Below are 27,213 nucleotides of genomic sequence, written 5' to 3' on the forward strand. Positions count from 1 at the left end.
TCACTGTGACCGCTAATAATGTTAGTAGGCGGTTAGTTTGAAAGATTATCGGCAAAAAATGTTTTTAATTATTTTGTAAACAATGAATGTATAAATTCAATTTAATGATGAATTTCAATTAATATAACTTGCAGCACTTGAGCAAACGTTTTATTTACAATGAATTCATCCATCGTAATACTCTCTGGATGATCAATAACTACAACGTGTATCCTAGGTGATAATGCTCTTACTTGTAAGCGATTGTTGGTTTTTTTCCCAACTGATGCTGAAATTTTGCAAATTATCCCAATGTTAACCATTTTTCTATAAAAAAGGTAATTAAAAATATGAATATTATTTGGTACACAAAGGGTTAATTCATGTGTGTTCTGATCATGTTCTTAAGAAAAATGACGTTATTTAATTAGCTTTACTTCATAAATAAATTTAAAGCTTTCAACCTCTGATGTGAAATAGTATTTATTTACATTTTGCACTGCATAATGTTGATAATTCATAACGAAGTATCACGTAACTAACCAGAAAATTAAGTGTAATTCAAAGTGTTACAAGAATCATGGAATTAAATTGTTATTATGATTAAGTATAGGAATTTTTGTTACATTATATAATACTAGGAGAAATTAGCTCTACAAAAGCTCATGTGTTGAACATCAGTGGTCTAAATTAAGCAAATTTAGTTACTGGTTTGTGTATCATGTAATGAAGACTTCTCTCACATTGATTTTCTTTTAAAATAAGGCAATTTATATTGCAATAAGGGGAATGTGTCATGTCGCAATTAAGATGAAATGTGCTAGTTCCTAACAAACACCCATATCAAAACAAGTAATCAAAAAACCAAGACAATATATCTTTTTTGGTTGATTCGGGGGAACCACTAATAATTATTCTATGGTGGTCTATTTATTATCAGCTGGACTATTGTTAATCAAGAACGCTGAAGTAACATAAATAATCTATTTGATAAAAATTCAAACTTCAAATAATTCCTGTCTTAGTAATCCTAGTTATTTCATATTGTGTTATTTCCTTATGACATATTGAATATTGTTTTAAGGGATATAATTATTAACAATGTCAACGTGTATATGTCAAAATGTACCTCAAGATTGAATTAAGTTGTGTCTTATATACTAGTGAATTAGTATTTAATATTTTTAGTGGTAGTTATTCTGCATTACTCCCTTCCAGAATTTCATTTGTGATAGAATCACTAGTTGATTAAAGCTGTTAATTTATTTATTATCCAAGGATTTTTGAGCGCTATTTTATGAGCAAATCAATTGTTCAATATGGACCATTCATCGAAACTGGCAAATTCATATCAATTCTGGGTCACCAATAAGGGGATATAATTATCGCCAATGTCAACCTTCGTCTATGAAGAGGTACCTCGTGTTAGAATTGAGCAAATATGTCTTATACACTTGTGAATTGGAAGTATTTTTTTATTATCTTGTATTCTAATTATAATTTTGGGGTAATTGGTAAGCACCCTTTTAGGCATGCAACATACAAACTGTTATTTACAATGTATAAGTCAGTTAAGCAAATTTTATAAAAATATTTTAATATTCTGTTCTTTTAATTATATTCTCAAGAGCTGGGTTCCTTTTAAACATTAAAATTTAAGCTTTGAGTTTGTTTGTTTGTTTTGTTAAGAAATGATCTATTTATACAGCCAAAGTTCATGATATTTTTTCGAATAGGAAAAAAAAAAACGGATTTATTTTCCTTAAATCAAATTTTTTTTAATTTTTACCAAGCAAAACATCTGATGCAATGTATTAATAGCAGGATTATTTTAAAACAATATCATAGCAACTAGAATAGTTAACATTTCTTACAAAAATGCTTTAAATTATTATTTAATAATTAAAAATTAATCATTGGAAATAATAAAATCATAGGACCTCTTAATGATTGAGGGCCATTTGCCAGTGAAGAGTAAATTAGTTTAAGTCAGAAAAAATAACTAATTTTAAGTTACTCTGGCTGATATACATAAACTACATATTTAATAAGCTCTCAAAACACTGAATTTAAATAAGCATAAAATTAAATGGGTATAGCAGGGGTCTGTTTAGAAGAAATTTGGGTCCGTTGACGGACCCTTCACAAAATGATTTTTCTTTTAATTGGACCCTTCACAAATTTGTTTATCTTCATTATTGTTTTGTTAATCTAATAAACCCTTCCCAGGGCAGAAAACAAGAAAGATGGGTGTAAACGAATCAGGTTTTGTCTTCAGCAGACGATTCTTCCATTATTCGTCCGAAATGAAAATTCTGCGTTCAGCAGTATAGGCTAAATACCAAATATTTGTGTGTTGCATCTCTAATTTAGAAGCAGCAATTGCTGTTTATTTTTGAAAATTTAATTTTTTTTACTATAATTTTACAGTGCCGAGCATAATCTTGTATCTATTTACAATTTAAAAACTCCTTGAAAAAGGTTTTTGCAATAACAGGACCCTATTTGCACAAATTCATAAAAACGGACCCTGGTTGAAAAAATGTGAGTAATTTTTTCACAATTTCAGGAAAAGCGGACCTTTCACAAAATGTCTGGACAGACCCCTGTATAGTTAAAATTGTTCTTACCACACATTCTTTTACATACATTTAATGGAAAATTATAATTTCCTAAGTTTCATGATATCCATGTTTGGTATCCTTTTTTATTTTGACTCTTTTTAATATGATAATCAGAATTAAAGCATATATCTGGACAAGCAGGTGCTGTTCATTGAAAATTTATCACAATTCAGAAATATTCTTTAAAATTAATCATTATAAGCAAAAAAGGGTCAGAACTCTCCTATTTTACCCTGTTGTAAATATTTTTCATCATCACAGAAAGTTTCTAAATATTATTCATTAAATTTAAAAAAAAGGTTGAAATTTCTCTATTCTAACCCGCAAATCAATCTGGCAGGAATGGATATGAAAATTTCTTTCTTTACTTTGCACTGCTGCATTATTTTTGTGATTACATCATTGCATTTGACTTTTAGTCGTGCTGACATGCATAAATAGCTATGTAAAAATTTTAATGTGTTTTAAAAAGATTGGTGATGTTCAGACAAATTTCGACAATATTAGATGGTGCCAAAAAGGTTGAAATTAGTTTCAAAAGTTAATTGTTTCCATGATTTTATGTTCTCAAAAAGATTTTTATTTTATCTTTATCTGATACTAAGTTACTTGCATATTGCTTTTATGATTTTTTAGAATAAAATCATCATAAAATAATGTTTTGACTAAAATCACACCCTAAATGTTTTTTTTTTTTAATTGTATTGTATATAAAATGTATTTTATACTTAAATTATTATTTTAAAAAATAGTCAGCTTATTTAAGCTAATGCTTTTTTTTTAATAAAATGATGCACGAAATATTCATGTAAATTAATATAATAATTTATTTGTACATTCCTTTCTTTATTTTTTAGTTAAAAACCTTCAATATCGCTGAAGTGAGACTTAAAAAGATCCCATTCTAAGGAATATATTATCTATATTGTACAAACAAAAAAAAAATTTTACTAATTTCTTTAAAAAAAATTTGCTTGTTTAAATTAATAACTGTCTGTCAATCATGTAAATTCATCAAAAATATTAATTTTAAATAGATGCTTGGATTTTTAAATAATTTATACATAAAATAGTATGAATAGGAATAAATTTTACTCTTTCACTCTTAATTATGTTTTAATTTCTGATACTTCTCTAATTCTAATGAATTGCATTGCTGCAAACATTATTGCGGCTGACATTACTGAAAACTTAACAACAATTAACATTACTGCAAAATAATTTTTTTCAGTTTTATGTTTGTATATACCTATAAGAGTAAGTTAATTTATGCTAAAAGTCAAATTTTGAAAAAAATCTCTTCAGATCTGTTATTGGTGTATAAGTTGACCTTCAAAATGAATTTGGATTCTTAAAAGAGTGGGTTTATATCAGAGTTAGCATGGTTTACACCATGGTAATTTTTCCCTAAGAATAATTTAAAATTGCATTTTTATTTATTTATTTAAAATTATATTTTTCAAATTGTTTGATCTTGTAAATAACTGTTTTATGTTTATTTTGATGTTGTAAATAACTGTTTTAATTTTAAAATTTTAAAAAGCAAATGCACGATAGGAAATTCAATAAAAATGTACTGAAAAAATTAGATCATCATTATAAAATGGCAATAATACCAGCCCACCTTCTTGCTTTTCTGTTGCATCCAAAAGCTGTAGATAAAGATGATTATGAATTATCAGCAGATGAAAAAAAAATGACTATAGAATATGTGAAGAAAATGTTTCCGAAAAATAACTTATTAACTCTGATATTAAAATTTTGTGCAAAAATTTTTCCATTCCAAAGGTATCTGTTTCAAAAGGAATTTATTGAATATGTTGTTGTTGACTTATTCCTCTTGGTCAGCCGCAGACTAGACCAAGTCAATGAGCTCAAAAGTTTTCAGGAAATCAATTACAAGTAAGGGACCAGAGTAGAGGTCTTTCTTTTCCAGACCAAGACAATGTAAAATGCGATCGGGAGAATCCTGTGCTCGTCAAAGTCAATGAGCTCGAAAGTCTTCAGGAAATCAAATACAAGTAAGGGACCAGAGTAGAGGTCTTTCTTTTCCAGACCAAGACAGTGTAAAATGCGATCAGGAGAATCCTGTGCAGAATCCCACCTCGTGCACGTTGAATAGGTCTTTCGCCCAAGCTCAAAAGAGAGACACCTGATGTGTCCACTTATAGTGGACTGTAAGGCTCTATCAGCCCCTTATGGTAAGTGCCCCACCAGGAGTCTGTCCATTATACCAAGAGTGGGCCGGAGGGATGTTCCATAGTTGTTGGTTAGTGGTTCCGATCTTGGAGCAAATCTCAGGGAAGGTCAAAGGACTACTTGAAATTGTGTTATCAGAAGGAGCTTCTTCTGCTTGTCCAAAAGATAGTCATTTTCATTACCAAAGAGGCCTATGTGAGAGGGAATCCATTGAAAATGTAACAGTTATAGAATCGTGGCGAATGCGAGAAAATGATATTAAGAAGTTTAATGCCGATGTTTTTAAGGAAGTTGAAGTAATTCTTGCTGCGAAACAACTACACCAAATGTTCAGAAATTTTTTTCTATTTTTGGAGTTGTACAATCAAATTTGTATAACAGACTCAGCTTAGAAAAAGCTGCAAAACTTGTTTTTCAATGTTAAAAAAAAAGTTTTTCTCTTCCTCTAAACTTTTCCTGTTTTTTTTTTCCAACCCTGTATAAAAATTGTAATAAAATTTAGTACGGTTTGATATAATTACTTGTTATTTTTTTTAATTGTTCTTGGAAGTTATTTTCATTTTTAAAGTAAATATGAAAAACGAATGCCGGAAAAAACCTGGTTTAAACCAAAAAACTGGGGGTTTTTTTTGGGTTTTTTTTTTTTTTTTGCCAACCCTGGTTTATATGCCAGAAATTACTGTAAGTATATGTATCTATACAAGCATAATCTTTTATTTTCTTTCTAGAACAGAAGATCTTTAGACTTTTATACCAATATGAAGGACGCAAAATCTAAAACCTCTTGCTATTGTGGCAAATCCGCAGCGTAAGTCGTATATAATTAGTGTAATAAACATAATTTATCTTCTGTGGTATGTTTCATTTATAGGTATTGATTGCCAACTTGTTGAATTGACCTAAATTTCTTTCATAAAATCAGTTTTAAATAAGATGTTAAGATTCTGTTTTAAATTTTATTTATCCAAATGCATGCATGTCGTTAAAATTTTATGCTTAATGGCAATTATACTTTTGAATGCAAGATTCTATCAATTTTTTTGGCAGTTACTGCGATTGATTTCCCCATGGTTTTTAAATCAATATTTTTAATACTCTATTATTTATTGCAACAGTGAAATTTTGAAACGCAACACACTTTTGAGTAACTTGTTTTTAAAGAGTCCTTTGCGCATGATTTCATCACAGAATTTTTTTTTTCAATAGTCGCTACTACGGATTTTGCAATTTTTAGTTTAAATTTTTTTATGATTTGCAAAAAAGGCATAAGTAAGTGCGTTCCCCCCCCCCCTTCAAAATGCGGTAATATCGTTCATTACAATAGAAAAGAAATACAGTACAGAACCCGTTATCCGGAAATCAGAAAACCGGAAAACCAAAATACCGGAACGTAATTCGATAAATTTTCCCGCTATTTCTTAAAAAAAAAAATTTTTTTTTTTCCTCATAAGATTTAAGGATTTTTTGTTCTTTTTTGAAAGATGTTTACCTTACCATCATTTTGGAATTAATCATTAGTGTATTACTTCATCGTTTTTTCTTCTTTTTAAGATTATTTCCATTTTTTTTTAGTTGGGTTAACAATAAAAAAAAATTGCTTTTTGTAGCGATTCAGAAAACCGGTAAAATCAGTTATCCGGAATATCGATGGCCCCGATCGTTCCGGATAATCGGTTCCCTACTGTATTACATATTTTAAAAAAATTTATAGTTTTTTATTTTATCCAAATATGGTTTTTTTTTGTAAACACAATGCTTTTGTTTCTTTAAATTTGTAACATAAATATTTGTTATTATTAAAAGTATCTTGCAGAAAGATGTTAGTGCTAGAGAGGTTTGTCACTTAAATCCAAAAAAAATTCTGCCACAGGGAACGCTGCTTTGAAGTGAATCTCTTCGATTTATTAAAGTTCCCTTTTTATTGATGATTGTTTCGGATTGATAGACAATGCTGACATAGATCATGTTCTCAATACTATGAATGCTATGGATCCTTGCATGCAATCTGCGTTTCAACAAGAAATTATAAGTATTTACCTTTCCCAGGCATTCTTATTACTCGTAATTGTGATAATTTCTCACTTCTGTTAATCAGAACCTTTCATTTCATCCTCTTAACTTTTAGATACCTGCCTTATGTCCACATGTTTATGCATTCACTCAGAGTTACTATCTCATTTTCAGATTAAATTTCTTAGTTTTTAATTGTTAGTTTGAGTCTGTCTTAATTTTTTTTTCTCTCTCTCTCCCTTATGTTGTGTCTTAAGTTTAAATCTATACGATCAACAATTCTAATCATAGGTTTGAGTTTCCTTGTGCTAAAATCATTCAACACTGCTCTTCATCTACTAAGCTTGACTTCTGTCAGTTATTCCATGTTTTGAAAAATTCTAATAATTAAAGGAGAGATCTCCATAAAAAAAAAAAAAAAATTTAAAGGGAAGGAACAGTGTGCTTTTTCAAAAGCAAAGGGCACTATTCTTCCTAAATATATTAATTATATCTAACTAAATTTGTATTGCATCAGTTAAAAATAATCAAATAAATATGAAAAATGATATTTTATCTAAACTTAGCCTTGTAATAATTTACAGTAGTTATAGTTATTTGAAATTTATGGTTTCTTTGCTGCAATCTCATATTTTAAAATAAAAATGAACATTTCTTTTTTCTAAATAAAAAAACAATGTTTTTACAAAAATGGCAAGGAGGGTGCATTTGCCTCTGTGATGGGGCAGGCAGGATGTTCCAAATAAACATTTATTTAAAATACTGAACAATCTTTTTAGTACCTCACCTTTTCCCAACTATTCTAACGCTCCTTCCAAACCCAATCTCACCTGTTTCTTATCTCCCATCTTTAATTATCTTTTCTCAAACTTATTCCTATGTCCCTATTGGTTTAATCAATTTGCATGTGTTTGTCTCTTTACTTCTTAACAGCCATTTGGTGTTCAGACAATGAGGAAGGTTTTTGTTTATGGAACCAAATCTATTCTATGTCCGAAACCAACTATTACTTTTTTAGATGAGAAAGAAACAAATATGCTTGTTGAATTACAGAGTCTTTTTGCAAAATTAAGAGAACTTTAATTCGACCATTAGTTGATTATCAAATTTTGAATAAATACCTATATAGCAAAATTATTAGTGGCATATAAAATACGACCTGAATATAAATAACTGTATCACATCGCAGTTTTGTGCTTTAGAATATGTGTATACTCTGAAAAGTAAGAGTGAAGATTTTAAAAATATAAATTTTCTTAATTATGTATTTCATCAAGCATTCTATTCTGTTCTTGAAATTTTGTTTGCTCTTTTAGACAGCCAGTAAAGTTAGTGTGCTGTGTGAAATGCAAGAGATGGTTGCATGCAGGTATGTTTTAATTTAAATTTCCCAAAATTTTCATATGTTTATTGTTAGCTTATTATATTATTTTGCACTCGTTTCAATGTTTTTATTATTTTAGGTTGTGTAAAAAGTCTTGGAGAAAAAATTCTGCATGGCGACAAATTTTACATTTTAGTTTGTTCTGTATGCAACCCTGGATCTGAGTGCTTAGCACGACTTGAATTTACTTGGTAATAATTTCTTCTCGTTCATATTATTTACTCACTCAGTTTTTTTTTTTTTTTTTCAAAAAATTTTAGTCCTTTATTTTTCCAATAGAAATCTATCATTAATTTTAAAAAGACATTGAATCGCTATTTTCTATTGTGCATGTCATGGGAACACAATTTTAATCATGTGTCTTTAGTATTTAAACAAAATAATCGAATATTTTCACATATACTGTTCACTTTTTTTGTTAATCATTGCAAATAGAGGTGTTAAAATTTTCTACTTCCTATGTTGCTTTTGTTAAAATGCAGTTAAGTTGGGAATCTTCGAAAAGGTTCTTTTCCGGAAGCCATAAGTTACAAAAAAAAAATGTAATTTTTTTAGAGCATTGTTGTTGTTTTTTTTTTTTTTTTAACTTTGTAAGTTAGTTATAAGTATTTTTTGATCATGAGTCCATTTGTGTGCAAAAAAACATAGCAATGAAAGGTCTATTTTGAAAAGAATCAAGTGAACTTTTTTTGAAAACTACAATTCAATTGTATAGATTTTTTTTTCTTTTGTCAGACTGTAGGAAAATATCATTATTTTATAACTTTAAAGTTGAACAGTTATAAACTCTATGAGTTTTGTCTAATACTCTTTGGTATACAAGTTCTTTGAGAAACTAATATTGTAGGGAAATGGGTGTATAATATTTTATTCTGCTTCTACTTATATAAAGTGAAAAACATGATTAAAGAACAGAAATAAACACATTATAGTTGTAATTCTCTAAACATGAACTTTCTTCTATGTTCCGTATATTTAGAGTTAGTCCCTTTAAGGAACTTTTTTTTTATCCCTTTTCACTCCTTTTTTAACACTTGGTCCTTAAAGTCACTTTTGAAGAAAAAAATATTAAATGACCAGTGTGTGCTGGTGGCCAATTTCTATTTTCATTATTTTGTCAGACAAAAAATTTTAAAATTCATTCTTTCACATTTTTCAGTTGAGAGGGATTAATGTTGATTGAGTGAATTCTTGTAAAAACAAGTTTCCAGGGCAGGGTTCATGCTGTCCTAAAATGTCCTAAAAAAGTGCTAAAATTTTTTCCCAACTTTTTTAGGGCCTAAAAAGTGCTAAAATTTCTTCTGAGTGCTAAAAAAGTGCTAAATATTTTTTATTTTGGCGTTTTGAATTTTTTTTTGAGTGATCGGATTCCTTAAATCGGTTTCCCTAAATCCTTAAATTCTGTTGCCTTCAGCTCTCCTGCTGCCTCCATCTTTTTAGAAGATTCTTGGGCTTTGGGGAAAGAAGTTTTTTCTTCTGAGATTTTATGGGCTTTAAAAGTTCTAGAAAGCTACTACTCCTACAATTCTTCCAAAGACACTGGAAAATTATTTAGTACAATGTTTCCAGACAGTTCAATAGCACGTCATTTCACCTGCAGTGAATCTAAGTGTGCATATCTCTGTCATTTTGGACTTGCACCTCATTTTAGCATGCTACTTCTGAAGTGCATTGATAATGCCAAGTTTTATACATTGCTTTTTGATGAGTCTTTGAACAAAGCGACACAGCAGAAGCAGTTGGATATACATATCCACTTTTGGAACCCAGTAAAGAACATTGTAGAGACGCGATACTTAACATCAGCTTTTCTGGGCCATTCTGTAGCAGATGACCTTTTGGCCTGTTTTTATGCATCAGTCAAAAATGTAGACCTTAAGAAATTATTGCAGATTTCTATGGACGGTCCTGCTGTCAATTGGAAGTTTTATAATAATATTCAAGAAGATTTGTTAAAAGAACATGGTGTTCAATGCAATGCAATAGGAAGTTGTGGGCTTCATATTTTAAATAACGCATTCTACAAAGGTGAATCTGAAACAGAATAGCTCATTGGTTCCATCCTGAGCTCAATCTTCTATCTTTTTAAAGATTCACCCACAAGAAAAGAAGATTTTATTAATCAATCAACTGAGAACAAATTACCACTAAAATTTTGTAACCACCGTTGGCTGGAAAATGCACCTACAGCTGAAAGAGCAATATTGCTTTGGAATGATCTGAATTCTTATGTGTAAAATGTTGGCAAGTTTAGAACAGTGAAATGTAAATCCTTTTTAACTTTACAAGAAGCAATAAAAGACCAAATTAATTCTTGTTAAGCTGAACTTTTTCTTAAATGTGTCAGAGCTAGTTTCACCTTTTTTGAAACTGTATCAAGCAGATCGGCCACTTTTACCATTTTTTGCTGCAGATATCCAGGATTTGGTATTACATAGTGTGCAATTATATAACATTCTGAAGCCAGAATCTGCAGAAAACTTAAATTCTCTGGAGAAACTGTGCCATTTTAATTTTTGTGATGAAAAGAATTATGTCTCTCTGACAAAAATCAGTGTAGGTTTTAAAGATGACCAAATTTTAAAGCAGTTGGCCTCAAAAGTTATTTCTGACCGGGATCATATTAATATAAAGAAAGATTGCAGAAAGTTTATCGCCAAAATGTTAGAAACTTTACTAGAGAAATGTCCAATAAACTATTCTGTTGTTAGAAATGTTGCTTGCATCAATCCAAAATTAATGTCAGAAAACAAAATCAAGTGTGTTCTAAAAATGAGAAACATATTAAATTACTTAAGTCAAAAATGGAAAATTGAGGAAAAAGATTGTGACAAAATTTAGCTGCAATTTGCATCATGTATAGATTAATTATGTAATTTTTATTTCATGAATCGTGAAACACTTTATTTTTTATTTTCTTAATATCATGTATAGATTAAGTATGTTATTTTTACTTTACATCAAGTGCTAATTTTTTTTTCTTAGTCCTAAAAAAGTGCTAAAAAAGTCCTAATTTTTTTTTGAAATAATTGAGCAAGAACCCTGCAGGGCTATTTGATATTGGTGCAACACAAAGGATGAAATTATACAAAAGCACATTTAAATTTTCTTTCAACTGACAGAATTTTACATGGTTAAATTACAGTAGTATTATCAAGTATTAACTTGTCCCCTAAAAATATGCTTAAAATAAATTGCAATGGCCCAAATGTTAATAAAACAGTAATTTGATTGATGAATATGAGTCTTTTGGCTGTACGAGAGAAATCTTTGATATTGGGTCATGCAATTTACACGAAGTTTATAATGAAAAGAATTCGAAGCAATGCAGGGGTCTGTTTAGAAGAAATTTGAGTCCGTTAACGGACACTTCACAAAATATCTTTTCATAAAAACGGACCCTTCACAAAATATTTTAACTTAAAAACGGACTCTTCACAAAATGATTTTTCTTTTAATCGGATCTTTGTCAAATTTGTTTATCTTCATTATTGTTTTGTTAATCGAATAAACCCTTCCTAGGGCAGAAAGCAAGAAAGATGGATGTAAACGAATTAAGTTTTGTCTTCAGTGAATATTCTGCGTTCAGCAGTATAGGCTAAATACCAAATATTTGCACGCTGCATCTCTAATTTAGAAGCAGAATTGCTGTTTATTTTTGAAAATTTTAATTTTTTTAATTATAATTTTACAGTGCTGAGCATAATTTCGTATCTCTTTACAATTTAAAAACTTATTAAAAATATTTTTGCAATAAACAAACCCTATTTGCACAAATTCATAAAGGCAGGACCCTGGTTGAAAGAATGTGACTTAGTGTTTATTTTATATTCCCAAATTACGAGTAATTTTTTCTCAATTTTACAAAAAAACGGACCTTTCACAAAATGTCTGGACAGACCCCTGCAATGGGTGACAAAGCTGGTACTTTATTTTATTTTTAGCCAGCTAGATGGGAAGATTTTTTTTTTTTTTTAATTTGCAAAACAAGATAAATATTAAATAAAGTATTCTCCTTTGACTCTAAAACTGGGTGATACAAGAATTTTTTACCAATGAACACTAGTCATTAAGTACCCTCTTAAATTTTTCCCTTTGCATATTAAATCCATTTAGTTACAATCACATGAGTATCAAGTCATTGCAAAACTTCTAAGATCTGACAATACCTTAATGTCAAATTTTGCAATGACTTGATACTCACCTGATTGTAACTGAATGGATTTATTTTGCAAAGGAAAAAATTTTAAGTTAAAAATATAAATTATTTAAATTTTATATATGAATTTTCTTTTTTTTTAATGCCTAATTTTATTATACCTATAATATTTTTTGCCAAACAGTACTGTATAATATGCATAAAAATGGTAATCTTTTTATAGGTCTGAATTGATACATCTGGTGCTTTATCATCTTACTATTCAGAAACAACAGAAATATTTTCACATAGATCATGAAATTCTACCTTTCTTTGTGGAAAATTGGGATAAGTTGAATCTATTTGGAACTGTGAGTTTCTTATACACTACTACACACACTAACAAATTTAACTTGATGTGTGTAATGTTATTAATTGCTTTGTTTTAGGATTTAATATTTTTTATACCAGATAATATTTTAATAAAAATTAAGTGCCTTCCTTTCTAAAATGGAAAACCTTAAGTATATATTGAATATGTATAATGAAGTATTGTGTTATTCAGAAGGATTATGTTTTAAAAGTAAAGTGTACTAAAAAAAACCTGAAAAACAAGGTTTTGAGTACAAAATTTAGTGGGTAAAATTTTTGCCACAAAAATACAATATGGAAATAGTTGACTTTAGTGATCATTTGTGCTTAAGTAATGCTGTTTAATAATTGGAGCTGAGTTAATAAACAATCTGTTTGACATTTTTGTGAATTTGAGTAACTGAGCTAAGTTTATACATTTATGGTAGAAAATGCAGACTATGCCATACCTTTTTATTTCTTATTAAGTTTTCAATTGAAGGGTTCACACAGACTCCTTATACTCTTTAGAAACTTCTTTGAAATAAGAAGTCTCTAAGAAGTACTTGAAGCTACTTAGATTTACATAATATTCCTTAGGATTGCAGTTCCCAAATTATTTCGGCTATGGAACTCTAAATGATCGATATTCCAGCGACGAACCCTGACTTTTTAACTTAGGTATATATCGGCAATTACTAACTTATAAAAGATTGCATTATTTTGAAAATATTTAATAAGAAGAGTAGCATTTTTTCATTGTTTTATCATTTATCTTAAATTATGTTTTATATCTGACTGTTCAATGCACGGTCCTGGAGCTTAATAGTCTTGTTATGAATTTGTTTTCTGTGTATAAACATAAGCTAAAATGAATTAAAAAAAGTCAAATTATGGTTTTTATTGGGGGAAAAACAAGTGCTTTAAATGTTTAAAGTAGCTATTAGGGAAACATATTTCTTTATTAACAATCTGTTATTTAATTTTGGTTTAAAAAGCGTGATGGGAACTTCTAGTGCAATATTTTATAAATGCCTGTCCTTTTCCTAATTTATTCCATAAACGATTTTTGAAAAACTGTATTTTTTCGAAAACAATCAATTTCTTTTATATTCGCATTTTATTTTAAATAATATCGAAAAAGGCAACCAAAATATTAAATAAATAATGGATTATTGATTGGATCTAATTATAATTGCAGGTTTCTAAAGTGTTAAAAGGAACTGTTTAAAAAATGTCCTAATTCTCGGAACCAATTTCACCCTTTGAAGGAAGCCATTTGGGAACCACTGCCTTAGTGACCATTTAGATTATTGCAAAGTGCAACTTCTTTTTTTTTTTTCAAACAGTACTCTGCTTTTTTGTGTGATGTTTAAATTACTGAAACCCTACTTTAAAATTATTTAAGTAATATCGAAAAAGGCAACCAAAATATTAAATAAATAATGGATTATTGGTTGGATCTAATTATAATTGCAGGTTTCTAAAGTGTTAAAAGGAACAGTTTAAAAAATTTCCTAATTCTCGGAACCAATTTCACCCTTCGAAGGAAGCCATTTGGGAACCACTGCCTTAGCGACCATTTAGATTATTGCAAAATGCAACTTCTTTTTTTTCAAACACTACTCTGCTTTTTTGTGTGGTGTTTAGATTACTGAAACCCTACTTTAAAATTATTTGATAAAGAAAGTTTTGATTCAATTACAAATTTTAAATATTTGTCTGATTGAGGGAATATTAATTAGTTGCTACTGACTTTTTTTTTTCTTTTTTTTTTTTTTTTTTTTTTTTTGAAATCTCATAGTGCTGTAAAAAAATTTACTATTGAGCTCAAACTATTATAAGTTGTTCAGTGCTCCATTTATAAAATTAAACTGGAAGCTGTTGGAACTTTCTACTTGTTATGACAGGGTTGCCACTCCACAGGGAGAACAGGGAAGACCTGGAAAATACAGGGAATTTAAAAATCACCTAAAATAACAGGGAAAATCCAGGGAATTTCGATTTTTTCTTTACAAACTGGGAAAATACAGGGAATTTTGTTTCTTATTTTTATCTTTTAAAAAATGGTGACCACTCAAAGCGTAAGTTATGGAATATTTAACCCTAATATTTCAGCTATACTAAACTATTTAATTTACTATAGCATTATTTAAGTATGTTCAGCTGTTTTTCCAGTAATTAAAACTAATAAATATAGTTAGTCCAATATAGCTCACTCAAGAGCGCAGTAATTGTTGTTTCCTCTTAATATATTGTGTACAATATGTACAGGGAAAACACAGGAAATTTTTTTTTCAGATTTGAGTGGCAACCCTGTATGAGTAGGGAAAAAATAGTATATTTTTCTATTCATTTATGGACTTTGCCTTAAGTAAAGTAAATATTTTTTCTAGTTCGTTGTTTATTCTTTTTAACAAATAATAAACTTTTTTTTTTTTTTAAAATTTTTTGTTGTCTGGAATTACGTTCAATGTAATCAATTTACTATATTTTATTGTAAATTTATGTGATTTTGCAGATTGCTTTTGGGCAGTTATTGCTAGCAGATTTCACCAAAGTTTTGAAAATTCAATTTTTTTAATGCGATATTATTATGACTGATAAAAATTGAAAAAAATACAAGCTTCACAATATAATTTGATGTAATATATGGTATAAAGTATTTATTTAAAGCATTGAGTATTTTAAGTGCAGTACTAAATAATGTGTTAAATTCAATATCTATTACTATTAAAAAATATAAGCTTAGTAAAACTATTAAAAGTTAATCATAAAAGGAATTGAAAGCGGTCAATTTGAATTATAGTTATATGTGCAATATAGTTTTGTATTTTATTATTCCCTAGAATTCCTTATGTCTAAAAATTAATTCCTAATATAATTTCTTTAAAAATTTTACTATTTCAAAATCTATATTCATAGTAAGATTTAAAAAAAAAAAAATAATAAGTATCTGCACACTTGTAATATTTTTTTATTACAAAATGCTTTTAATACATTTAAAAAAAAAAAGGCAAAAAGCATTTGCCTATTTAATATGTATTTATTTAGTTACTTAGTCCCGAAAAAAAATATGCATGTACATTAACTTTAAGAATATTAGAGGAAGATTAATATAAATAATTATAAACAAAAATGAATTTTTAACAAACTGCATTCAGATTAACATTAAACATACCATAACTAGTCAAATGACCAGTTATTATATTGTAAAGTGTTGGAATGTTTAGTGTTGGGTATTCATTATTATTAAAAATTAAGTAATAATAATTTTGCTCCTACAATTCTTAACCGCAAAATCCATATTTAACATTTCATGTTAAATTTGGGTACTAAAGAAATTACATTAAATGATTTCCTACTGTGACGATAATTGTTTATTTTTGTTGTAAAACAATAGTCATGTCCAGTTGTGTGCTTGTCCGCTAGCAATGGGATCGCTGATTTTTAGGCGAAATGAGCGTTTTATCTTTGGTAGCAGCACGCATACAACTTAACTACCTTCTTCTACCTTGCATTAATTATGAATATGTTGTCTTCTACTTCTTATTTTATTTATTTTTCCCTGCAAAGTTTTTTTTTTTGCATGGATATTTTTTTTTAATATTACAAAAAATATTAAGAAGGTATCTTCGAAATTAGAGAATCCCTTCCTATGTATCCGTGCGCGTGTGCATCTATATTATCTAACTATCTCTATATTATTTCTAAAAATCTCCCATGGCACTTAGCAATCCTTTCTCAAGTTGTGTGTTCTTGGCTAGTAAAAAATAGTTAAAATAATCTCAGTATTTCATAATGGAACATTTTATTTCTGAAGTATAATTAAAAATATATTTCAGGTTTTAACAACAAAGAAGGAAGATAAACGTGCAACAATAGTTCAGGTGTTATCAAATGACTCTTCTAAGTAAGAAAAGAATACTTTAACATAAAACTTTTTATCGATTTACTGTTTTTTGTTTCATTTATCATGAATTGCATTTTTAATTTTAGACTTTTGACCATATTTCTGGTGCCTCTCAAATATTTATTGAACTTGTAACCAAGATGTATTAGGATTTAAAAAGAAAGTTTTCTTCAATAAAAAATTGACAAAAAATAAATAAAAAGTAATCTAGTAATTTCATTATTTAATTTATTTAATTAGAATTTTTATTGAAAGTTCTATTTTGAAATGTTCAAATTTATGTTTAAAAACTTTAAACTCTTTAAAAAATTAAAAACTATTTCAATATACTTTTAACGTAATTAAAATTGAGTGATTTCACATAACATTAAGGAATTTGCCTTAGTTGTGCAATTTTAACATATTTGTTTATTTATATGTAATGGGCAAGACTTGGAAATTTAACAGGTGGGCCCTATGCATAAGTTTATTGATGGTCACTTTTTTCTTTCAATTAGCCCCTTTTTGCATTGATCATTTTGCTTTCAAATTGTTATAAATATATTTATTTTTTTAGTTTAGAAAAATTTTATTAAGGTTATAAAATATCATCATTAAAAAATGAATGCATAATATGTTTGATTTTTGACTTGTTTTTCTCATAATCAATTTTGAACTTCTGTATCAGAATGAAATATAATAATCAGCTCTGGAAAATTAAGCTTCTTAACATAAAATATTAAGGACAGAATTTCTGCAGCTGCTACTACAGGGTTGCCACAGACTACTTACTAAAATGCGACTATTTGCTGCTATTTTCGGCCTTAGGCGGCTTTTTTTTTTTGCCTGAAAAGGCTAAGAAAGCAACTATTTTCAGGAATAGGCGACTATTGGGAGATTTTTTTACTCTTAGCAAAGTTTTTTCGTAAAAATGAATGTTACTTTTCAGTCCCCTCACTAAGACGTACTTATTGCCGCCTACCATGTGCGTAGTGCAGTTAAAACAAATAATTTTTTTACAAATTAAATAAAGAGTTTTAGTAATGTTTTGACACTTTTTAATAAGTACTTAAAGTTTTTTTTTTTTTTTTTTTTTTTTAGTTCTTTCAATACTTGTTTGTTTTATAATTTTTTAGATAGTCAGTATCATTTTTAAACAAATAAATCTTTAGTCGATTTTATTTTCAAAAAAGAAAATAATAAAGAAAAAATATTTTTACATATATTAAGTACAGAATTCGACCATTAGTCAATATTACTTTTTATTATTTTAAATAATTAAATAAAAGAGGGTCTAATGATGTTTCAAAAGCATGATTTTTTTTCCAACAAATAATTGGAAAAAAAAAAACTGAAAAAAAATTTCTGAAGTGAACATCTCTTTGGTTTGTTTTCTACTTTCGTTTTTTTCTTTTAATTTTTAATTTATTTATGTAAAATATTTTGTTACAGTATTATTATTTTTAAACCAGTAAATCTTAAATCATTTTTAATTTAAGAATAATGAAATAAAACTTGGGTTTGCTTTTACTTTGACTTGAAAATATAAAGCAATGATATTGATGTCATAGTGGAATATGTTTAGAACTAGTATTTTCTTTTGTAATAGATTTATTTCTTTTTATTTATTTTTGATTGATTTAAAGATTTGCCATAGGTAATTTTTGAACATATGCTAAATTGCGATACATTGCTATATCGCGATGTATCACGTTTTAAAATTTCTGACATCACCCAGTCCTAATCATAGTATATGACAAATAAGTTATAATTTTAGTTACTTGGCTACTATTTTTGATGAATTTTTGATCCTTTTCAGGCAACTATTTTCCTTCTTGAGGCTACTAAAAGCAACTATTTTTGCTTTATCCTTTTTCTCTGTGGCAACCCTGCTACTATTACTATTTATTTATGTTAATCTTTTGCATTTGATTTACTTTTTCAATTTCTATTTTTTCAGAATAATCTTATCCTTCAATCTTTGCCGTGTATTTTTTTTTTTTTTTTAGGGAGTTGTAACTTTTAGAGGTTTGTTTATTATTTTTGTCATTTCTCTTCTTGCTTCATTGTCATATGGAATAGGTGCGGCGAAGACGAAATATGGCATCCGCCTTTTTATTTCCAATTATCTTTGTGAATTATTAGTTCTAAATTATGCCCTGAGTAATAATAATAAAAAATCAGCCACATCTAAAACAAACTGATAGTAAATTGGGGCAGGAAAATTCAAAATCATAGCATGTGATAATGAAATAAAATCTTTTCACTTTAATAGATTGAAGAGAAAAATTAGGATGGAATTTTATTGTGCTTATCTTTAGCGTATTTAAAAATTCTTTACCATACAACTTCTCAAACATTTATTTAAAAATTAAAAGAAAAGTTATTAAAAATGAATGTTATTATGTAGGTGCGGGTGATTAGGGAGTGGTTTAGAATGTCAAATGACAAAGAGGCGGTGGTGAATGATAGTAAACATTTTGGTGGCTATTTTACTTAGTTGGCGAGTGGCAAATGCTTATCTTGCTCCTTATTTTTATGCAAATAAAGAGCAAGATTAGTGGTCGCCATGTGGCATCCGCTTGTTTCAACATCTTTTCAGGTGTAACTTACTTTGTTTTTCATTGAGGCTGTGGAGTAAAATTAATTATTGATAAAGAAACTCCTCAAAGAGTAGATAATTTAGTTTAGTTTCTTTGCTGAAAGATGAAACGGAAATAAAAAGCCAGGTGCGGCATTTTGTCTTTGTCACTCCTGTACCAAATAACAATGGAGCGAGAAGAACGGCAACAAAAATTGTAAATAAACACTTAGTAATATTTCCACAAAAAAAAGTTTAAGAATGAAATTCTTAAAAAAATCTGGCAATGATTAAAAGATAATATATATTTAAAAAAAATAGAGATTATAAAAGACAAATCAAATTTTAAAAAATTTAAGAAAGAAGGAACAATTAATACAGAGATAAAAGTTATGAGCAGCAGTTTCAGAAATTCTAACCTTGATATTTTATATTTATTTGAGAGACTTAATTTTCCAGAGTTAGTTATGATATTTCATTCTGATACAGAGGTTTAAAATTGATTATGAGAAAAACAAGTATAAAATAGATTCTATTATAAATTATTTTTCCTTTTAATTATTATTTTACTGATTGTTTTTATTATAATTGTTTTTACCTTATTAATATTGTTTTTAACCCTTTCGCGACGGGAAGCGTGAAAGCTCGCTTACCGCTGAGGCCAGCAGTCTCTCTCGCGTGTGTCTCCAGGGCCAGAGGGTTTTTTGCTGTTTAGCCTAATTCCATGAAAATACCGAAATATCAACGTGTTGTTTGATATTGTTCTGTAGAGTATTTAAATGACATATGCTTTATATATATTTCTATGGATACTTTATTTACTTAAATTATTTCTTGTTTGACTATATGTTTTACACATTTTATTTTCATTATGTAAACATTTAACATTACATATCTGAAAATTAAATGAATGACTTAAAGTTCTTTTTTTTGTATAAAAAATTTTTATACAGGGATCTACAAGATCTAACTATCCACTAAAAACTAAATCGAAAGTAGCGAGGAAAAAAAACCTCCCCTTCTTACTGTAAACAAATACCATGTGCGAATTTAAAGAGCCGTCATAAAACATTTCTTCCCCCTAAAATCCACGTGAATGTACTCTCATCTTGAGTAGAAGGTCAAATCTACGTGTATCTGAAACCATATAGACATACAATGCCATCTTCTGGAAGAAATTTTATTTTTTAAAACGTTCCGAAACGCTGACACAAATATGTGACGGCCGGGGGTGAACGAGAAAACACTCTGGCACACGGGTGTGTTGGCCGGGAAGTGTGCGCGTTTCTTGCTGGCTGTCTGTGATATGTGATAGTCGGCGCGAAAGGGTTAATTATAATTTAGTGGCAAAATTATTATTAAAGTACATGTAATGTAAAAAGTAACCACCAAAAAATTTAATTCTGGTAGCCACTAGATATGTCTTCCAATCTTGCCCTTTATATGCAAACTTTTTTCCCCTCATTCTTTCTTTATTTTATTTTTGTAAACTTATACCATTTTTTTTTCTTTTAAAACAGATTCAAGAATGGAAAAGAAATCAAGAAGAGTAAATTCATATGGGCTTTAAGAGTCAAAGTACCTCCTGAACCTCCTCCAGTTTATCCTTCCTCTGTTAAACTCCATAATGATACATTGGTTTGGGAATTTCAAGTGATGGATAAAAAATATCATATCCTTAATAAAAATGTGTAAGTAAACTTATATTATTTACCTTCATTGTGCTGTAATAAAAAATCAATGCTCATTACGTTTACAGAATGTGTTATCCAATTTAAACTTAATTATCTCATTCAACGTATCTTAATAAGAAAAAAAAAAAAGAACTATTACTTCAGATGATAGCTGATTCAATAGAACCTTAATTGATCGCTTCTCATGGGACCATACATTGTGAACAAAAGATATGGTTAATGCAAGATAATACAAAATAATAACTTGAAAAAGTTTGAAAGTAAAAAAGAAGTAACCGACTTATAAGTTGTAGTAAGTATAATACATTACAGTTAAAGAAATTATGTACTTGCTGCAAACATGGTTATAGCGTTAAAGAAATGTCACTAAACATGTTTAGTTTTAATAATATAGAGAAATTTTGGTTTTGGTTACACTCATTTTCTCCTTAATGCAAATGATCTATTTTTGTCATTTCTAACAAATTGCTGTTACAGGGTTGCCACTCCACAGAGAAAACCTGGAAAATACAGGGAATTTAAAAATCACCTAGAATAACAGGGAAAATGCAGTGAATTTTGATTTTTTCTTTACAAACTGGGAAAATACAGGGAATTTTGTTTCTTATTTTTGTCTTTTAAAAAATGGTGACCACTTAAAGTGGGATATTCAACCATGGATGGAGTGGACTATGGGATATTCAACCATGATATTTCAGCTATACTAAACTATTTCATTTACTATAGCATTATTTAAGTATATTCAGCTGTTTTTCCAGCAATTAAAACTAATAAATATAGTTAGCCCAATATAGCTCACACAAGAGCACAGTAATTGTTGTTTCCTCTTAATATATAGTGCATAATATGTACAGGGAAAACACAGGGAATTTTTTTTCCAGATTTGAGTGGCAACCCTGTGTTAGATTACTGTAAATACAAAATTTTTGCATAGTTTCAATAGCTTTGAGGCCTTTGCATTTGCAAATGTTTGCACTGGTTTTGGTTAAATTTTCAACGTCTTCATTGATATCGTTTTGTACTTTTCGAGTCTCTGCATTCATTTTTTCAACATTTTAATCTACTGATGCATAAACATCAAACATGATGTTTGATGTGTTTTGCCCTAACTACAACAGACTTTAATTTTCTTCTTCATCATAAACATCAAGTGTTACTGTTTTTCTTCTCAAAACTTTTTTTTTCCTCTCAAATGTCGATAAAATATCTGAAAAATGCGCGGGAATCTATTAGTTTCAGAAATAGTCTAAACGAGTACTAGAAACATTATAAGAATAACATTTGTGACATTTCGGTAAAACAAGGCAATACATACAGAAAAACAAAAGATACAGGAGGAGCAAGGGATCAAAATTTGACTGTAGTAAAAAGCTTGTCGCTATTGCAAAAAAAAAAAAAAAAAAAAGGAAGAAGTAATACATTAGTCTGTTTAGTGTTTTCTGCAACAAAATAATAAAATACTAGGCAAACTAATTTTTAGTCAACGAACTCAAAAAAAAAAAATGGAACATGCTTGGTTGTTCTGCATTTGCAGCATGCTTTGCGATTCCAACTACAGTTATTTTGTATAATATTGATGAAATATTGAAGTTTTCTTTTGATCATGGGTGCAAGTCTTCCGTCCCCAGGACGGATTTCCGTCTTTCGAAAATGTCCGCGGACGGAAGTAAGACGGAAACAAGACTGACTCAAAGACGGAAATCGGAATTTTTTTTTTTCTGTCCATAAAAATATTTTTTAGATTTACGTTATCTGTCTATTTTCTTATGTCCTGTTGTTATTTTATCAAAAGACAGATGAATAAGTATTTTTTGTACAGTATTTAATCTTGATGTATTATGGTAAAGCTTTCTTAGATAGTTTGCATATGTCGAGGGGGTATTGTGTATGTTAGGTATTTCAGACACAAAATTTTCAGTCTTGGCCTTTTTTCCAACTTGCACCCATGCTTTTGATAAACGGGAAGAAAAAACACCCCCTCTCCCCACATTTTCCTCTACTCAACATCAAGGATGAGTCAAATTTCTGCTTTTCCCTCAATCTTTCTAGTCTAAAATGACAGGAAAACTGAGCAAAAAATTTTTCTGGATACCAGATAAATGGTTCTCAACTGTAATTTTTTCTCAATTTTATTTAGTAGAGCCACCATCAATCATTTCGCTTGGTTACATTTATTGTGAACGATCGATGCAAGAAAACGATATTTGTGATACAACATAAAATATGGAAGAATGATTTAAAATTATTAAACTTATACAAAAAAAAAAAATTTCTAACTTAAAAATTTTGCTGACTGTTAAATTATTTTCTATGTAAATGAACAAAAAAAAATTAATTACCACATTTATTTATTTAAAATATATTGAAATTTTGGTTTCAACACTCTTTTCTCAACCCAAACAATAAATTTTCGACATTTGTAAGAGATTGCTGTTCTTTTTCTATTACTTTTGTACATTTTTAAAGAAATATAAAAACTTTTTTATACAGAATGTTATTGATTTCAAAATTGAAATATGTCAAATTTAAAATGTTTCTAAGCCATGTAATTTAGTTCAGTGAAAACTAGTAGCATGTGAATTATGATATTTTGCGGGCAGGATCTCTGTCTTTTCCATTGCTTCTCTAAATTAATGGTAAATATGCTTTTTCTTCGTCTTGTTAGTTGTTTTCTTTAACTATATTATATCATTTAGCTGAAGTTGGCTCGTGGGATTTCCTCAATTTATTGGTGTTTCCCTTTGGCACGTAGATTACAGACACTCTTTTGTAGTTGTATTGCATCAAAATTATTTTGTCACTTGAATTTTAGTAACTTGCAAGGTTCTATTATATTCAAACATATTTTTCTTCCATAGGCAAAAAAATGGTCGCAATAACTTAAGAACTGGAAAAAACAAATCTAAGCTTGCACTTAATGGCTCAAGCAAAAAGGTTTGTATTTTTATGTCTCTTGTAATAAAGTAAAGCCCGTGTAAAATGATCTTTTGAAGTGTGTTGCTTTAGTTGCCAATTATTAAAAGGTTGGGTTTTTTTTTTTTTTAAATTATGTGTCTCATTGTAAGTGAAATAAAGCAGTGGCCATTGCCGTCATGTCACAGAGTTTTAAGAAATTTTTTTGTGAATAAGTACTTGCTAAAAAAAGAATAATATTTTATTTATTTATTTATTTTTTTTTTCTTTCAAATTTTTGGTTTAGAACTGTGATGAGGGTCTTTTTGAAATTTGACTCAATTTAATGTAACCTGTAATGTTTTATACCTATTATTGATGACTATTGGTATATTTAATTTATTAAAATAACATATCTAAACATATTTTAAGCCTTTTTACGGGTTTTCTTCCTGCTAGAAACCCATACAGTACTTGTTTTCAGTTATAAATTTATTTAAATATTTCTTATTACATTCTTTTTTATTTAGTGATGAAACTTTTACTAAACTGTTAAATATACTAAAATTGTAAATTTATATCCTAAAATCTGTTCTAAAAACTAAATTCACCTGCTCCAAAATTATGTTCCTATTCTTTCCCTGTGTCAGGTTGCACATGTTTTGCTTCCTTTTAAAATTCAAATAAGATAAATTCAAATCTTAATATAATCAAGCTCAAATAACAAGGGCAGTAAATTGTACAGTAACTGTATTTGTAACTTTTGTTTGGTAAGTGAGGCTTAATTTTCTAATTTTTCTCTTTTCCTTGCAGAACATAGTTTCCAAATGCAGGGGTGGTTTGCCATACAATGAAAATGGTATCCATAAGGCTAAAAGCAAAACGAAACATCCGACTACTGTTGTTTTCAATGAAGAATCTGCTCTAACAGGACTATTAGATTCACTGATTCCTCCGCCCCCTGACTTTCAAAGTTTTAATAACCCGTTTTGCAAATTGAAGAAAAAAAATTCAGACAAAAAGCTTACTTCACAAAGTGAAACCAAAGTTCAAAATAAAAGACGATGGAATGGTGATATGGTTCGTAGTGGAACAACTCAACAAAATAGTGATAGCCAATCAGCTAAAGTTCCTCCTTCAAATTGTCATAAGAAAGGAATTTCGATTTTCAAAGCCAAAGATATTTTTAGTCATAATTCAGAAAAAAATGTGAAAATTAGTTTTAGTGTTTTAGGTAAAAGAATAACAAGCTACGGAGAAATACAGTACCTTTTCCAAAAGAATAGGTAATAATATTTCTTGTATAAATGAAATATGTACTTGTCGGTTATCTTTTGGCACATTTTATTGACACTTTCCCCCAAAAGCTTACTCATTTTCGCTTTGCCATTTTTTTTCTGTTAAAAAGTTTTTTGATTGAACTATATTTTATTTATTTGTAACTTATCGAATTCATTTAATCCAGATTTTTATTGTTGTGTTCCTACTATTTCTATTTATTTATTACTCCATTGTTGAAACCAATCTGCTTTCAGTAAGTAAAATTATAATGAAATAGAAATGTCCCTTATCAACAATTTTGTGCCATTTTATCAGAAAATGTGACTAGAATTTACCGATAAGAATTTTATCTTAAGGTAACTATCTACTCTAGTAAATTTATTTATCATTTCTTTTAAAGCAGAAAAAATCTGATATTTTTTTCTGCAAACATTTTGTGATAATTTTTGTTTAAACATTTAAAAAAAAAAATTATACTCTAGATATTTTTTTATTAAATTACTTCTCATCAAGTAAAGTTTCACAATGTAAATTTTGCCATGAATATTTACTTGAGAAAATCAGTGCCTCTAGAAAAAAAAAATGCTATTTTGGCATTTAATCTAAGATTTCATAGATAAATATAATAAAAGTTGCAGGTATATATTGCATCGTAGAGGTGTGTTTAATGTATGTTTTTAATTTCGTTTTCTAAAATTGCAACAGAATGCCTATGTTTCTGTAAAACTAGTGCATAATAAGCAAAAAAATTTGATACCGAGTGATTGACATAGAAAATAATGATATTTTTTTATTTGAAATCTGTTATCTTTTAAAACCTTGTATGAATATAGATTTTTTCAAAAATATTGCAAGTTTGATTGACAAATTTTGAGTTTTAAATCACTATTGACTCTATCTAAATATACCACATTTAGCCGTCCCTTTAAGGACATTTTTCGGGTATGTAGGACTTCACACAATTTGTTTCTTCCTTTAATTTCTACAGCGCAGGCTTACTTTATTACGTAATGTTAGATTATGTAATACCATTTGAGTTATGAGCATTATATTAAGCTGTATATTCAGTCCTATCTACTCCTGTAATCAACTGAACTTAAGATATATAACATATATATAAAAGAAAACAAATCAAATGTATATTTGTTGCTCTGTTAATTAACGAAGACATGTTTTTTTTTTTAATTCAATTTTAGATTTTTATTAAAAATTAATTCGAGAGAAATATTAAAGAGATGTGTAATTAAATATTCAATATAGTTCATTTTTTAAGCATTCATATTAAAGCACATTATTGTATTTAATTGAAATGTAATGTTTATATTGTCAATTTATTTTTTCTTATCTATGTACTCTTTCAACAGGGAAATTAAGGAACCTGTTGCTGGAAAAAAGTTGACAAAAATCAAAATTTTATGCAAATGTCCTAATTGTAAGACATTAAAATAAGTCATGCTGTTGTAACTTTTAATGCATGTTGTATGATTAACCTGTTATACTAATTGCAATTGTTTTTAATATGGTGCTTCACTTAATAGTGTGCATTTTAAACGATAATTTTTTTTTTTCAAACTGAGCTTAGCTTAGAGTTTTACTTTCCTCTTCTTTTTGACGTCTTCTTTTTTTTCCTTTTTTTTTCTTTTTTTTTTGTGCTACTTTCTATACAGTTTGGTTTTGTTGACCCTGTAGTCTTTTGTATGCATTGATCTGCAAAGAATCCTGTTTGCATTTTTACCATTGTAAATATTTAAAATATTTACTAAGTTTTTAATAAATATCCAGATTTTTATATATTTATTCATGTAAATACAAATCGCCTTAAATTTGTAATATTTATAAAAAAAGCTATTAAAATTACATCTTATTCTCAATATTTGTTAATTAACAAAAACATGTTTTTGTAATTCTTAGATTTTTATTAAAAATTTATTCGAGAAATATTAAATAGATGTGTAGTTAAATATTCAATATAGTTCATTTCTTAAACTTCATATAGCTCTTCTTATAGTTCATGTGAATGCAAATCGCCTTAAATTTGTAACATTTATTAAAAAAACTTTTAAAATTACATCTTATTCTCAATATGAGTTAATTAACAAAAAAAAAATTTTTTTTTCTTTTTTATAATTCTATTTTAGATTTTTATTAAAAATCAATTCAAGAGAAATATTAAAGAGATGTGCAATTA

General features: G+C 28.2%; 1 protein-coding gene across 2 annotated transcripts; it reads left to right on the forward strand.

Moving 5' to 3' along the window:
• On the forward strand, positions 1 to 27,132 carry LOC107456346 (uncharacterized). 2 transcript variants are annotated; one of them, XM_016074206.5, is made up of 10 exons: positions 1 to 317; positions 5,531 to 5,610; positions 8,129 to 8,181; positions 8,276 to 8,387; positions 12,579 to 12,705; positions 16,531 to 16,598; positions 20,679 to 20,849; positions 23,711 to 23,786; positions 24,558 to 25,030; positions 26,390 to 27,132. In XM_016074206.5, the coding sequence occupies exons 2-10, from the start codon at positions 5,561 to 5,563 to the stop codon at positions 26,472 to 26,474; spliced, it is 1,215 nt and encodes a 404-aa protein (XP_015929692.2). In that variant the 5' UTR covers positions 1 to 317; positions 5,531 to 5,560; the 3' UTR covers positions 26,475 to 27,132. The 2 variants fall into 2 exon arrangements, with proteins under 2 accessions (XP_015929692.2, XP_087017031.1); XM_087160905.1 differs by having other exon boundaries at positions 24 to 317; positions 5,536 to 5,610; positions 26,390 to 26,621.
• The last annotated feature ends 81 nt before the right edge of the window (positions 27,133 to 27,213 follow it).

The sequence above is a fragment of the Parasteatoda tepidariorum genome, chromosome 4 (assembly GCF_982258835.1).
Source record: "Parasteatoda tepidariorum strain Cologne lab strain chromosome 4, Ptep-v5.0, whole genome shotgun sequence".
Classification (NCBI taxonomy): domain Eukaryota; kingdom Metazoa; phylum Arthropoda; class Arachnida; order Araneae; family Theridiidae; genus Parasteatoda; species Parasteatoda tepidariorum.

Coding starts and splice junctions, on each gene's coding strand:
- LOC107456346 (XM_016074206.5), top strand. CDS start 5,561: ATGAAGGACGCAAAATCTAAAACCTCTTGCTATTGTGGCAAATCCGCA. Junction 8,388..12,578: donor GCACGACTTGAATTTACTTG/GTAATAATTTCT, acceptor ATCTTTTTATAG/GTCTGAATTGATACATCTGG. Junction 23,787..24,557: donor TTAATGGCTCAAGCAAAAAG/GTTTGTATTTTT, acceptor TTTTCCTTGCAG/AACATAGTTTCCAAATGCAG.